This window comes from Suillus subaureus (genome assembly GCF_016647635.1).
Source record: "Suillus subaureus strain MN1 chromosome Unknown BJ212scaffold_6, whole genome shotgun sequence".
Lineage (NCBI taxonomy): Eukaryota > Fungi > Basidiomycota > Agaricomycetes > Boletales > Suillaceae > Suillus > Suillus subaureus.
The window spans coordinates 1,498,343-1,511,950 of NW_024538562.1; the positions used below are offsets into that span (position 1 = coordinate 1,498,343).

Here is a 13,608-nt window from a genome sequence, read left to right on the forward strand (position 1 = left end):
AATTCTGAGTCCAAGCAGTCCTTGTTACGGTGTCAAGAGCGTCTGTCGGGCCTGTGTCGAGCGTCCTTATCTGCCCTGAAAGAAGGCAAGTCATGGAAACTTTGCAGCCTCCGCTTCATGCGAGGGAACGAAGTTCAAAGGAGGATAGCCAGGACGTTCGGAAGTAGGCCGTCGTTTTAAAGAACGTCTGTTGGACCATCTACCGAACGTCCCTATCTGCTTTGAAAGAAAATAACTCACGGAAACATTGCAGCATATGCAGCCTCTGCTTCATGTGAGGGAATGAAATTCAAAGGAGGATAGCCAGGACGCTCGGAAGTAGGCCGTTGTTTTAGAGATCTGCGTCTGTCGGGCCATCTACCGAACGTCCCTATCTGCCCTGAAAGAAAATGACTCACGGAAACATTGCAGCATATGCAGCCTCTGCTTCATGTGAGGGAATGAAGTTCAAAGGGGGATAACCAGGACGCTCGGAAGTAGGGCGTTGTTTTAGAGATCTGCGTCTGTTGGGCTATCTACCGAACATCCCTATCTAGTCTGAAAGAAGACAACTCACGGAAACATTGCAGCATATGCAACCTCTGCTTCATGTGAGGGAATGAAGGTCAAACGAGGATAACCAGGACGCTCGGAAGTTGGCTGTTTTTTTAGCCTCTTTCGTCGACTATTGTCGAGTATGAGTGTAGAAGCCTCGGAGTGAGATCGCGCTCCAGAGGTATCAGCGACCTTCGCTTCATGTGAGGGAACCAAAGGCAGAGGAGGATATCCAGGACGCTCTAAAGCAGGTTGTCGTTTTGTCCTTTGGGGTCGATTATTGCGCAGCATGACTGCAGAAGACTCAGAACGAGAAAAAGCTGATCGTTTAATAATTTTCTTCCTCGGCGAAGAGGGAGGGGTTGCGAATTTCGGGAATGGAACAAAGTTGAGAGGCCGACGAGAGGAGGATACACCGGGAGGATGCAGAATTTCCTTCGTTTCCACATGGGAAAGAATAGCAGCACGGGCCAGCCTCTGCGCCAGAGTCATCGATTTCCTGTCCTCGCCGGGCTTGTTACGACCTTCATTTGAGGTGCAGACCTTAGCGGGAGCAGGCCGAGTAGCTGGCTGACTATTCTCACCGCCTGTAGAAGTGGATGTATCTTGCAATTGTACGGTCCGTAGCTGCCGTTTGCGCCGCGGTCCAGGCACCCTCGCAGTAATTTGACGAATGAAGTCGTCCACTGTTACGGCCTCCTGATGGTGGATTAAGCTGTGTTGCATTTTGATGGTAAAAGCTGTACCTTGGTTACAGTGGTGTCCCTAGCTGAAGGAAGGGTAACAATAGGAGGGATGAGGCCTAAGGATGGTTCACGCATGTCTGTTGAAGTTTCGGAATGAAGCAGATCGAGCGCCTCATCGCCTTGGGAGTCGTAAGCCGGTCTCTTTCGTTTCCTTGTCATCTTTTCGAAATTCGAATGGGATAGATGTAGTGAATATCATACTGATGGCAAGACAAAAATGGTTCTTGCTTACAACGTATTGAACGTCCATTTCTATGATTTGATCAGAAGGTACACTGTAGTTGCTCGGTCGAAGTTGGTTTTGAAGCCAGACAGGCCGCTGCAGCCCGTAGTTTATATATAGGTGAGGGACTTGAAAAGCACCGCCACCACCATTGATTCCTTTCTCCACAGACGCTCGTTGGCCACAATGCGCATTGAACTTTCCACGACAAGTTACAACCGGCGCCCAACTATAACGTACTAGCCCTCGGGCCCAGGCTGCGGAGCTTTTGAGTGTTCGGTTAGGCGCATGCAACTCTCATCCACATGACACACATACTAAGTACAGATGACTCCACAATCATTTTAAGCTGGCATTATGCACACTTAGGCCTTATTGCGAACTAGTGTCATTCTTAAATCATTGCGTTCGCAAGATGCTTGTGATATATCGCGTGTATTCTGTCATTTTTCGGATTTTCTGGGAGCGGTAATTCTGCCCCGTCGGCTCGTGTTGCCGGTGTCGCAATCATTTCTGACGACTCGCTCGTTGAAATCCTGACGATAGTTGACACCAGTACCGCCCCCTTGAGCTTGCATAAAAAGGGCCAACTGCTACTAGAGTGAGTGTCATTCCCTACTTTTGCAAGAATGCAGCTCTCGTTCTCAACCGTAATTGCTACCCTTGCTGCTGTCTTTGCTGTAGCCGCTCCAGCAGCTGCTCAATCCTGTTCCGAGGCTACACGCTTTGGCGTTGTCACCGTCAGTCCTACCACGCTCTCTCCCGGTGATGTGAGTCGTCGTGTTTATGTTGGCTCCTTCCGTGTCTGATCATTGTTATTATTCAAGACTTTTACTGTCACAGCAAATTTCACCTGCGCTGTTCAATTTGGTGTGAACCCCCAGTACACTGACTACTACATCGAAGTCCCTGTGAACAACAACGGCTACGAACCTCCAATCCTACTTGCTCGTCGCACTCTCAATGCGAGCTCGCCAACTCCTCTCTTCGACCAATTCACAACTCAGGTTAGTTCTGGTGGTCATATAGTCCATGTGTGTTGATTGATTTTTTGCCCTAGCTCCCTTATGCAAGCTATTTCAATGCCTCTTACGTAGTGATGCTGGATACTACCTATCCAGTGACTGGAACAAATGGCTCCCCGTACTCTGTTGTCGGAGGTATTGAGACTCCTATCAACATCCTCTAAACGACGAGGGAGTGGTGCAAATAAGAACTGCGCAGATCACTTTGGCACGCGTGCTTCGTACACCGAAACCTTCACATATGACTCGAGTCTCTTTTGATAATTACTAGGACACTTCTATATTATAAGGACAGGAGCAATGATACAACTTCGATTACAGCCTCTTTACTACGCAGCCAGGCTTCTTGACTTTTCCAGCAAGACAAGTTCAGCCTTTAGCCTCTTCAGTTCTGTTACAGCAGCATCTATGACATCCTTCGCCTCCTTTTTCTCCTTCAGCCCACGAACAACTTGTCCATGCTCCAAAATCTTTGCTTCTAAAGCAATAACCTCAGGCGATTTCGGCCCACTGACCGCCACGGTGTTCGGCCCGGCGTTAACAGCACCCGCCTTCTTTGCTTTGCGTTTCGACGTAGGTGCCTCCTCCTCCTTCTTAGTTGACTCGTCGCCACCAAAGCGCACCTTCCACACTTGTTCCATCTTCTCGTCGATGTTCTTGAACAGGTGGTCAGGCTGGCCGATCTGATGGCCCGCAAGGATATCTGTGGAGAGCACCTCAGGAACCACGCGCGCCGGCGCGTTCAGCTGCAGCAGGAGCGCATCCGAAGTAGGCAGGCATGAAAGGATATATGAGGGCTGAAAGAACGTAAATCAGGTTGACGGCGCGCGATACGACTTGCGCGCATCGCTGTGGGTTTTCTGTCATTAAGGCCTTGTTCAGGCCAGAGGCTTGCAGGTAACCATTACCCCGGCTTGAGATAAGCATGACAGTTTGAAGACCGAGTCGTATTTTTACGCTTTCCATCGCATCGATATAATCCTTGAGGAGCGCGTTGATATCAGTGATGAACTCGGCGTCAAGGGCGTCGTTGGGAGACAATGGGCCAGGAGCATCGCCGCTTTCCGGAAGGACGCTATCGTATTGGGCGGAGAGGAACTTGAGGGCGCGATTGACGAAGTTGCCAAAGCTGTCGGACAAGTAATCAGCATCAGTTCAACATGTTTATTTTAACAATTACTTTTTGAGAAGGACATTATTGTTGGCGGCAATCTATGAAATAGTAGAGGGTCAAGAAAGAGCTAGTAATAGAACATAGACCAACTTACACAATCCGCCCACGAGAACATGGAATCAGCGGTTTCCGGACGAGTGGAGAGCAAATAATACCGCCATACGGAAGCGGGAATTCCGGTCTCCTGAGCAGCAGGCCCAAACACACCGCGATTTTTACTCTTGGAGAACTTTCCGCCCTCATAATTAAGGTATTCTGTATGTCAAATGGTTAGAAAAGGGTGCCAATCTAGAATTTCATGCTTACCGGTAGTTGAGAGATGGTGTAGTGTCGTCCAATTCCTGCCATCCGCGAGCAGCATGGCGGGGAAGTATATAGTGTGGAAATATACATTATCTTTGCCCATGAATTGGTATAGCCGAACATTATCTGGGTTGAGCCACCATTGTTTCCATTCCGGGGTATATTCTCCGGTGATACTGACGTAGCCAATGACTGCGTCGAACTGCAGGGAAAGTGTTAAGAAATGGTATAGCATTAAAGCATCGCCAACTGACCCAAACATCTGTCGTCGCCCGTCAATACATCAAAGATATTTTTGGGAACTAGCCACTCACACAACACTTTTCCACCCATCTCCTTATCATCATCTCGACCAAGAGGTGGAATAGGAACACCCCAAGCAAGATCTCGCGTCACCGGAGTAGGTTTAAGTCCACTTTTCATGCGCGCATCTACGATCTCGCCATCGGCATTGATTGTGGCATTAGGTGACCATTTTCCTTTCTTCCATGACTTCTTAATCCAGTCTTCTAACGCTGGCTGAGCAGCATCTAGCTTGAAATACATATGTGAAGAAGAATGTGCAACGACATTGTGAGTTTTATTAATCAAGCATCGAGGCTCGATTAGGTCGATAGCATCTAGCGTGCGACTGCATGCATCACATTGGTCGCCGCGAGCATCCTAGGACAGATGGTTAGAATATGCGTTACAATTAGCTGACTGACGTACGACGTAGGCGCAATGAGGGCAGATACCCTCTACGTAGCGATCAGCCAAAAACCTGAGGCGAATGTTGGAATTGTTTTATTAGTCTTTAGTGAGACTCACTTTTTGCAGCCTTCACAATACGTTTGATCTTTGATTTGCTTCTCTAAATATCCGTGTTGGCCGAGATTGAGGTAAATTGATTGACATATCCTGTGTTTTCGGTGTTAATGAGGGGTAACAAAACTCAGGTATTGTTGCACCTGACTCGGTATGTTTGGCGGTTGATGTGCGTCCAAAGAGATCGAAACTAAGGAAGTTCGGTAGAGAACAATTGTGCTTGTGGAGGATACGCACCCAATATCAAACCACTCGTATGTCTCCTTGTGCAAGGCGTGGTACTTGTCGCATAGTTCTCTGGGAGTGATGCCCTCCTTGAGAGCCGCAGTCTCCTGTAGCAGTTCCGTATTCATCAGTTCCACAAATATAAAGAGTGCGTCTATTCCGTGTCCCTGTAAAAATTCGATGAGATGTGGGTATAAAGCTGTGCGAGACTATCACTGACGGTTGTATCTATCAAGAGAGGATGCTCTGAGCACACATCACAAGATACCAGTAAGTGGGGATACTCACCGGCTGAAAACGTCTGCGCTCAAGTGCTTCCTATGATATTTCCTAACGATCATTGTCATCAGACTCGTGATATGATAGTGATCGGACGACGCACCTAGATGAGGTACATTGTTACAGTAAGGCAAAGCGGACGTGATAAGAATATTTGTTTCCCCATCCTTCGGTAGTCTGCACCAATGATAATATAAGCGATAGATTGGAAGCTATGATCTGATAAACTTACACGGCGCCCTGCCCAGGATCAGGAATAGATCGCAGGACATCGTCTGTCACTCTGATTTTCTGAGTCATGACTCCGGATTGTTCTGGCGCGTGTCAAAAGGGTGAGAGAGGTGATATGATTCGGTGAGACTCAGCACTTGCAATTGATATTATCCAGTATATAGCCGAGACTTGAGATCTAGAGTGACTCGACCTTACACAGCTGAGACCAAAATAAATCTGTTAGGGTTAGGGTTAATGCACTGCAGTCTGCAGTTGCTTCACAGTATCAACTCCAACTGAACAAGCGAATAACGGAAATGTATTTAAATTGTCATTTGTGTCCATACCCTCTCTAGCTTTCCTGATCACATCAAGGCCCCATCAAGCACGTCATCTCTGTTATCAACATGACTGACATGTCATATTCGGGAAAATATCTGCATTTCACCACTTTTTCGCCTTCGAAGCACTCGGAGGAATGTGCCCCTTGTCCATACGAATTAGTTGTTGTCGCCGTGTCGGGCTTTCCCAACTGCTGGGAAGATGAAAATTTCCCCTAATAGCCGATAACGGTGGAAGGCCAATGCTAGTTCCCCTAGACTCCCCTAGACAGCCCTTTATAGACGAAGGAAGATGGTCGTTCCTTCTTAGAAGGCCAACACGCCACAACGAAGATAAGTCGCCAAAATGCCTCTTAATATATTCTCAAACTTTTCCGGAAGGACGACTCACAGACGATATCATACGTGTGGCGTAAGGATTTGGAATGAAGGAAGATACCTAGCTGACGCATATCTTTGTATAGAATGCGTGATTGTCAGTATTAATTTCTCTAAACGATTGGCCTACCGTATATCTGGGGATTGGGCCGAACTTCAATTGGTCATCGACAAATGACCCACCAATATCCTCAACGACTCGAATTTGATGGATCACTTGTCTATGCCAAATTGTCGATCGCGGACAGCGTACTTCAGTTCAGTTCGCATCCATCAACTGGAGTCAGGTATGCATGTTTAGTATTGGGCATTAGCTACAAGAGTCAACGGACCTGGTGGACTGGTTGGCTACAACTTGCAATTTTTTATACGGCATTCCTTTCCATGCAGCTTGAGATGCTGTCAGTGACACAGTTGTCTTTCTGGATACATCAAATCGTTCGAGTGGCACGCCTCGAGGAAGTGTTTAGGAGTTCTCCGATGCCAGCCCGTAGCCTCGTGCCATGGCTAATGTGCATATGCCATTGCCTCACAGCAAACGTCTTGGAGCCGACGGCAAAGTTGTGATGCACCCCCATTCTTCAGGGCGTAGAGGGAACAAAGTACAGAGGCAGCGAATAGTGCTCTTGTTTCAGATCCGGAAATCAACCAATTACGTGATCCCACATGGGGCAACACCTCGGTTGTTCCACGAGGACACGAGGAGGACTAGGGAGGATTTGAACCCCGTGCGGTACGGATAGCTGCTCCGATACGTCAGCCTATACCGCTGTTGGCTAGTCCCAGTGCAGCTTAGTTGCCTGCTAGAGACGGTGTTAGGTCATTCAAGTTCAGGAACTTCCCGGCCTTACAAGCAGACAGTGATGCTTATTCGTAAGCTAAACATTGATCAACTCACCCTCACGAAGCCTCATGACGCAGACTTACCTTGTCTGATCCGATAGGCTCGTATGATAGAGTTTCCAGAAAGCACCTCGACCTCAGCCTTCCTTCACTGTCAATACCCACGTCATCTATGATCCATAAAAGTCTTCATCTCCTTCACGATGTATTGGAGCGCCAAGAAATCGAACGGCATCTGGATGGCCTAGAGCAGAGGGTGGCCTGCGCTAGTGTTGATAGTAGTTTCTAGCTCCGATCATTGACCTTGTCGGCGGGACAAAGTTACCAATAATGCAGGCGATAAGGGGGTCCCCGGGGCCCCATAAACCATTAGGAAGTTCACAACGTACTTACAGTGGAGCGATAGAACCCAAGACTGCCTGCTTTTGTAGGCTACGACATAGATGCTCTTGACTGTGCACGCTGGTCGCCTATGAGCAGCTGAGAGATCGATTATATAAAGTCTTCAAATGAGAACTGCAACAGGCGCATCTGGCAGACCGTCCATGTCGAGATGTAGAGTAATCAGAGGATTGATAATTTCACAATTTCAAGTTATTATTTTCAAATTTAAATTGACACTACAGAACCGTTACGATAAATGATTGAGTACGCTACTGATGCACTACCTGTGATATGCAAGTACCTCCGTCAGCTTATGATGTGCATAGTGAATGGAGATGGCACAACTGTGCTATAGGTAGACGCTGATCTGGACTCGAGCCCACCGCTGCCACCCTAACGGGCTCTTCATCAACTTTTTCATTGGTCATTGCTCAAAAATCTGTGGCCGGGCGATAGTGATTTATCCATGGCCGGCCCGCTGTGGACTACGATATTGGATTGTGCATGTGGCCTTGCCTATCTGCATGCATGGTCCCACATCCGTAAGCATTGGGTCGTGTGCTATGCGTGTGCTTAATGAGCCTCAGTGCTGGTAGCAACGTGCCGCATTCCCACTTATTATAAATACTAGCGCTTAATTCATTTTATCGACCTGAAATGCCTCTCCGTCCCGCATTCGACTTTCTGTAGTTGTCGTTCACCATGCCGCTCGACAGAATCATTACCGATCCAATCATATCCACAGAGAACACAACGTTCTCCTCATCGCCCTCACCAACTCCAGTCGACCACTACCCAACGTCGGTACTCGAGGGTGCCGCAGTCCCAACGGAACGCGACCCATTGATTCGGACTGCGCCCAAAGTCAAGAAACCATTCTACCGTGCCCGCCCATTATGGTGAGCAGATGTTCACTGTTACGAGTAATCCGACTAATACCGAGTCCTGGGCAGGTTAGTACCATTTGCACTAATTGCATCTCTTACTGTGCGTTCCGACTTGTCATCATTCGGAGAAAATGCTGACTGTATCGTGAGACTTGTATAGCGCGGCATGACGCTGGCGTCCCGTGTGGAAGTCTTTACACAATTGTCATGCCACAATCTATACGAGCACTATAATCATACCCGCGTGGTACACACTCCGTTCAACTCAAGCCAATACGTGGACGATCCAGTAGAACCTCATTCAATCTCCGTGCATTTGACGTCATCACCTATCCTTACTTCAGGCAAAACCCAGGAGAATGGCGATGTTGATAAAGATGAAGATCCCCGCGTGATACCAAGTAAAAAGTGTGTTTCGGATCCCGCCGTCCAGGCAGGTGCTGCACGCCTGCAGACCATAATGACCACAACGATGGGTGCCCTCTCTGCTCTTACAACAGGCTGGTGGGGCCAGTTCGGGGAAAGGCACGGCCGCACACGCATCCTCGCTATCTCCACTTCGGACTCTTCCTTACGTACGTGTCATATTTCGCTTCTTTCCGAGGCATTGCTTACAGATATATGTGTCAAATTATAAAGGGACCTCACATTTATTCTTGTATCAACACCTCACAGCCCCCTAGCCGTTCACTCGCATAAGCTGCTCATCATTGCACCTATCATCGAGGCTCTCTTGGAGGATGGTCGACCTTGACCGGTGCCAATACCTGCCTACATCGCTGATTGTACATCTCCTGGTTCGCGTGCGACTATTTTCGCCCGTTTCACTGGCGTCCTTTCTATCGGACTTGCTCTCGGGCCCGTAATCGGTGCATGGCTGATCAGGAATCCGATACCTTTCCTGAGTGCTGGAAATAGTACGTCAGATTAGTATTTGATCGGCTGAATGCTCAAACCTCGGTGAAAGCCGACCACCCACTACAAAGCGTTACATCTGTTTTCTGGGTGGCGATTACCTGTTCTTTCGTGAACTTGATCTTAGTACTCTTTGTGTTCCCTGAATCGCTTCCCGCCTCTCGCCGAGCATCAAATAGGAAAGGTAAGAGTCGAGCTGTTGAGAGTGGTCCAGAATTCACTAGCAGTACGTGTATCACTGCGTTGGCTACCTGGTCTTGTATTCAATCCGAAGCATCTGTTTATAGGTAAGGACGACGAACCCTCCAATGGATGGATCGCAACTCGCATCATCCGAAGCTTTCTATCACCCCTCGCCGTCTTCCTCCCGTCCCATGTTCCTGTAGCTACCAGTGCCACTGGAGACTCACTCGTGCCCTCTCGCACACGGAATGACTGGGGTCTGACGTTCATCGGCATATCGCTCTTCTCGCACATGCTGGCATCGGGATCTTCCAGCTCAAGTACCTATATGCTGAGCATATCTACGACTGGGCAGCTGAACAACTGAGCTACTATATCTCCTTCATGGGAGCCTGTCGTGCTTGGTACTTACTCGTCTTCCTGCCATGTAAGTCAGCCCTTTGGTCACACCTCCTGGTTCTGATGATCAGCAGTCCTTCTTTTAAAGTTCAAGCCCGTCCGCGCTGCGGTTTCATCTACAAACGCACCCGCGAATCCTGCGGCACCTACGTCAAAGCCCAAGCCTACAAAGTCTCATCTATTCAATGAAATGCGGTTCGATCTGCGTGTCGTGCGGTACTCCATGCTTATGGACTTCCTTTCGCATGCGCTTGTTGTCATTGCGCCTCTGCCCTCCCGCGATGCAAGTAGTGTTTGGTGGTCGCAGTTCATGTTCGTTGGTGCAACGTCACTCTCGTGCGTTGGTGCGGGGGTGATGCCAGGCATGCAGAGCCTCGCATTGTGCACTCTCCAGGGTCGTGCGCTTGCTACTAAGGAAGGTGCTGTCCGTACAGGCGAAGCTCAGGAGCATGATAATGATGTTGAGTTGGAGCCTGGAAAGCTCTTTGGGGCTCTCGCTGTCCTGCAAGCCGTCGGTCAGACTATTCTCGGGGTGAGTAATATTCTTCTAGGTCGAGATGTATTCTTACATAGGCTCTGCAGCCCATGATCTTTGGTGTCATCTACAGCAGCACCGTAGCCTCCTTCCCAAAGGCCATTTTTGCAACGGCCAGTGGCCTGGTACTTCTATCAATCGCGTTCACTCTCCTCGTCAGGCCAGATGTCAGTCTCTCCGTGATGAAACGCAAGAAGGTCCAAGCCAAAGGTAAAACTGTCGTTCGTTCTCATGGTGTGAAGCCGAAACGCAGATATCAGGAGCAGGCCCGCGGTCGATCGCGGGTGAGCAAGGATCTTAGGGGCGGCGCTGCGCGAGCAGACTATGATGTTTCGATGTTTGATGGCAGTGCTAGTGAGGCCAGCGGTTCTGGTTCTGGTTCGGGCTCGTCTGTCTGAGTGCTTCTTGGTGTGTGCTCGCGGCGTGGTGATATATTGTGGAAGGATTAGTTAATAAATACCATAGCATTCAAGTCGCTTGCTGCGGCGGTGGGATATATAGCGGGATATCTAGGTTAATCGTATGTAGTAATTTATTAAAAGTGATATTGACAGTCTTCGGTGTGGTAGTACTTGCCATGTCCGGGTGACAACTCGGAAGCTCGGACGGAACGATTTTTTGAGATGGCGTTCTTGGAGCGCGATATATGCATCTGGTATCACGGAAACCACAGTCATACACTTTCGAGTTTCGAGGGATATACTGGGGTATAGATATTGTAAATGGTATCAAAGTTCCATTGCTTATTATGGATGCGTGACGAGCGCCGCATGCACATTCCTCAGACGTTCGCTCCTCTCGCTTTCTCATCGACTCTACTCCCAGTGGATCCCATCCCAATCATTCAACACGCAGCTCAAGTCTTTAACGTTAACGTCTAGGCACACCGGATTGCTAGCGATCCATGCCCCTGGTATTGTTCCGCGAAAATCCGCCTAATCATCCACCTGTTATTAGCTAGGTCGATGACTCAAGGCCGAAAGTGACAGGTGAATCATGGATATAACTCGTCCAAGGTATATGTTTGACGACGAAGCTGATCAGGCACAATTATAACGGCCACGCCAGTCCGAGTCCCTGACAGCTACTTATGTGGTCCTGCCTCGGTGTCAAGTGTTGAGTACTGAGGATCGACTTGGTTACATATCGAATGAACATCTGACAAAACCCGGTAACCCTGGGTGTCGGTGGTATGATAACTGCGGTGCACTGGATCTCCATTTTATGTCAGTAGAGTGTTGAACACGTTCTTCCCACTTTCGCCGATATTGTTTCGCATGCTGGTACAGACTTGGCCGGTGGCCCCTGTGGACCAAATAGTACCGGTCAGCCCATCAGTGAACCTGAATGTAATGGTTAGCTATATATAGTTACCAATCACAACCGTGACAATCTCGTACCCCAACTCTCTCTCTCTAGCGATGCGATGCGATTTACTCCAGCAGTCGACACGGGGAGGAATGGCGTTTCATGATCGAAGACTCAGTGGTACTGAAAATGAGCTGGAATGAATGGCAATAGAAACAAATTATTCGCCGCAATTAAGATGTTCACCGTTTTTTTTTTAGTTGGAACGTTCCAACTTCCCGTGCGTGGGCGTGAGTCATTTCCCCCCTTGCCATGGTGAACCCTTACTCACCGAATGCAATAAAGGGACTGACAGATATTGTCTTCATGGTACTCATTTCGGTGATAAAAGGGGGTATGTCTGGTACAAATGTCATCGTCATACGTCCACCAAGTTCGCCGCTCACTCACCCACATCCTCGAATATTATGACCATAATCTCAAATGATCCCAGTTGGTGGCCACTCATCAATTCACATGTTATTTCCAGCTATTTTGTAGGTCTGTAGAGAGCCAGTCGGATGATAACGGTGGTATGCTGATATGACCTTCGCTGCATTTTTGCAGTTGCTGCCTCCATTGGGGTAATGTACGATTGGGGTGAGCAAGATGGTATGAAAGAGTTATTGATATCCTGATGGTTTCTCCAGTACTTTCATTCGGACAAGAGGTAAGTTGATGCCATTACCGGACTGATCATCTCTCTAAGAATAGTTTCATAGGTCGAATTGATTTGGGTGAGCAGAGTCTCGTATCCGAAGAACAACATCCAAATGTCATTAATCTGCGACAGAGGCAACGCTGGTCCCTGATGACTGTCTTGTATCTCACTGTATGTGACTCGTATTATAAATGTGCTTAGCAAGTTGAGCTGATGTGATGATGTCCCAGGTGCGCTACATTGGAATAATATATGTTGGGTATGTTTGGAAGGCTGAGGTTGGCGTTGTGCTAATTGCCCATCTCAGCATGAACATACAAAGTGTGTTTGTTCACATGCACTATTTGTTGCTTCTGACCAGCAGCATACAGTGACTGTTTAGATAATCCCGCTGCAAGATGCAGTGAGTGTTCCGCACCGATACCCCCTCTTCCATACCTGTCTAATCAACTATTATGTAGGGGTGAGCAACGTTCTTGGACAGTTTGCTGATCCACCATAATGATTCTTACAGTTGTGAGTTTCTTTGGAGTGCATGATCCTCGGAGGCTGAGCGCTGACCAGATGTGTCAGGTCTTATCATGTACTTCGCGCTATATTGGACGACGTGGGTCCTAATTGCAATACTCGGTGGTAAGCTACGCAGTTGCAATACCTCAGTGATATTTGACTTGACTGAAACACCATGCAAGTCATCATGATTGCTCGGTTATATGCTATGTACCAACGATCCAGAAAGGTACTGGTACTCCTCGTTGTCGTCTTCGTGGCCATCAATATTGCCAACACTGTGATACTCACGATAAATATGAGGCACATTTCAGCGGGTAAGCTTCAATCATGGATGAAAGACTTTGAGTGCTTCAGGCTAATTGATAAATACCAGAGCAAGTCATTCTTTCTGGCACCTATCAGTGCGTTGTTAACAATGCCGAACATTTGGTGGCCATCCCTTGGATACTCAGTGCTGTGTGGGAGATCTTCACACTGTGTCTTGCAGTCTGGATTGTTCTAAAGCACTTCCGTGAATTGCAACGACAATCAGCGGGAAGTATTATGAGGGACTGTTTTACTATGTTAATGACAAGTCACTTGAGTTACTTTACGAGGTGAGCTCATAACGTGAATGTGGTTTTCTTTTCCGTTGAAGTTCCGCACGTGCTAGCTCCGTTGTGATTGTTTGCTGCTTACTCGGTTATTTTTCGC

The 13,608-nt window shown here is 48.1% G+C and overlaps 4 protein-coding genes across 4 annotated transcripts; 2 read left to right on the forward strand and 2 right to left on the reverse strand.

The window, feature by feature from the left end:
- Nucleotides 1–323: 323 nt before the first annotated feature.
- On the reverse strand, nucleotides 324–1,581 carry BJ212DRAFT_938266 (uncharacterized protein). The gene has a single exon (XM_041344393.1). The coding sequence runs from the start codon at nucleotides 1,258–1,260 to the stop codon at nucleotides 553–555; it is 708 nt and encodes a 235-aa protein (XP_041196775.1). The 5' UTR covers nucleotides 1,261–1,581; the 3' UTR covers nucleotides 324–552.
- A 551-nt stretch (nucleotides 1,582–2,132) lies between these two features.
- BJ212DRAFT_1264839 (uncharacterized protein) lies at nucleotides 2,133–2,692 on the forward strand (the record flags this gene model as incomplete). Its single annotated transcript, XM_041330443.1, has 3 exons — nucleotides 2,133–2,273; nucleotides 2,331–2,510; nucleotides 2,564–2,692. The coding sequence occupies 3 exons, from the start codon at nucleotides 2,133–2,135 to the stop codon at nucleotides 2,690–2,692; spliced, it is 450 nt and encodes a 149-aa protein (XP_041196776.1).
- Nucleotides 2,693–2,857: 165 nt separating this feature from the next.
- Nucleotides 2,858–5,616, reverse strand: BJ212DRAFT_1477866 (tRNA synthetases class I (M)-domain-containing protein; the record flags this gene model as incomplete). The annotated part of the gene is made up of 14 exons (XM_041339616.1): nucleotides 2,858–3,325; nucleotides 3,363–3,657; nucleotides 3,709–3,740; nucleotides 3,797–3,957; nucleotides 4,009–4,207; nucleotides 4,260–4,267; nucleotides 4,320–4,668; nucleotides 4,717–4,768; nucleotides 4,816–4,905; nucleotides 4,961–5,002; nucleotides 5,050–5,204; nucleotides 5,326–5,351; nucleotides 5,420–5,493; nucleotides 5,549–5,616. 14 exons carry the CDS (start codon nucleotides 5,614–5,616, stop codon nucleotides 2,858–2,860), a joined length of 2,019 nt encoding a protein of 672 aa, XP_041196777.1.
- Nucleotides 5,617–8,059: 2,443 nt separating this feature from the next.
- BJ212DRAFT_1335414 (uncharacterized protein) lies at nucleotides 8,060–11,022 on the forward strand. Its single transcript, XM_041334908.1, has 9 exons — nucleotides 8,060–8,374; nucleotides 8,429–8,462; nucleotides 8,523–8,941; nucleotides 9,002–9,105; nucleotides 9,330–9,503; nucleotides 9,565–9,689; nucleotides 9,776–9,887; nucleotides 9,934–10,391; nucleotides 10,442–11,022. Exons 1-9 carry the CDS (start codon nucleotides 8,178–8,180, stop codon nucleotides 10,790–10,792), a joined length of 1,974 nt encoding a protein of 657 aa, XP_041196778.1. The 5' UTR covers nucleotides 8,060–8,177; the 3' UTR covers nucleotides 10,793–11,022.
- Nucleotides 11,023–13,608: the final 2,586 nt, after the last annotated feature.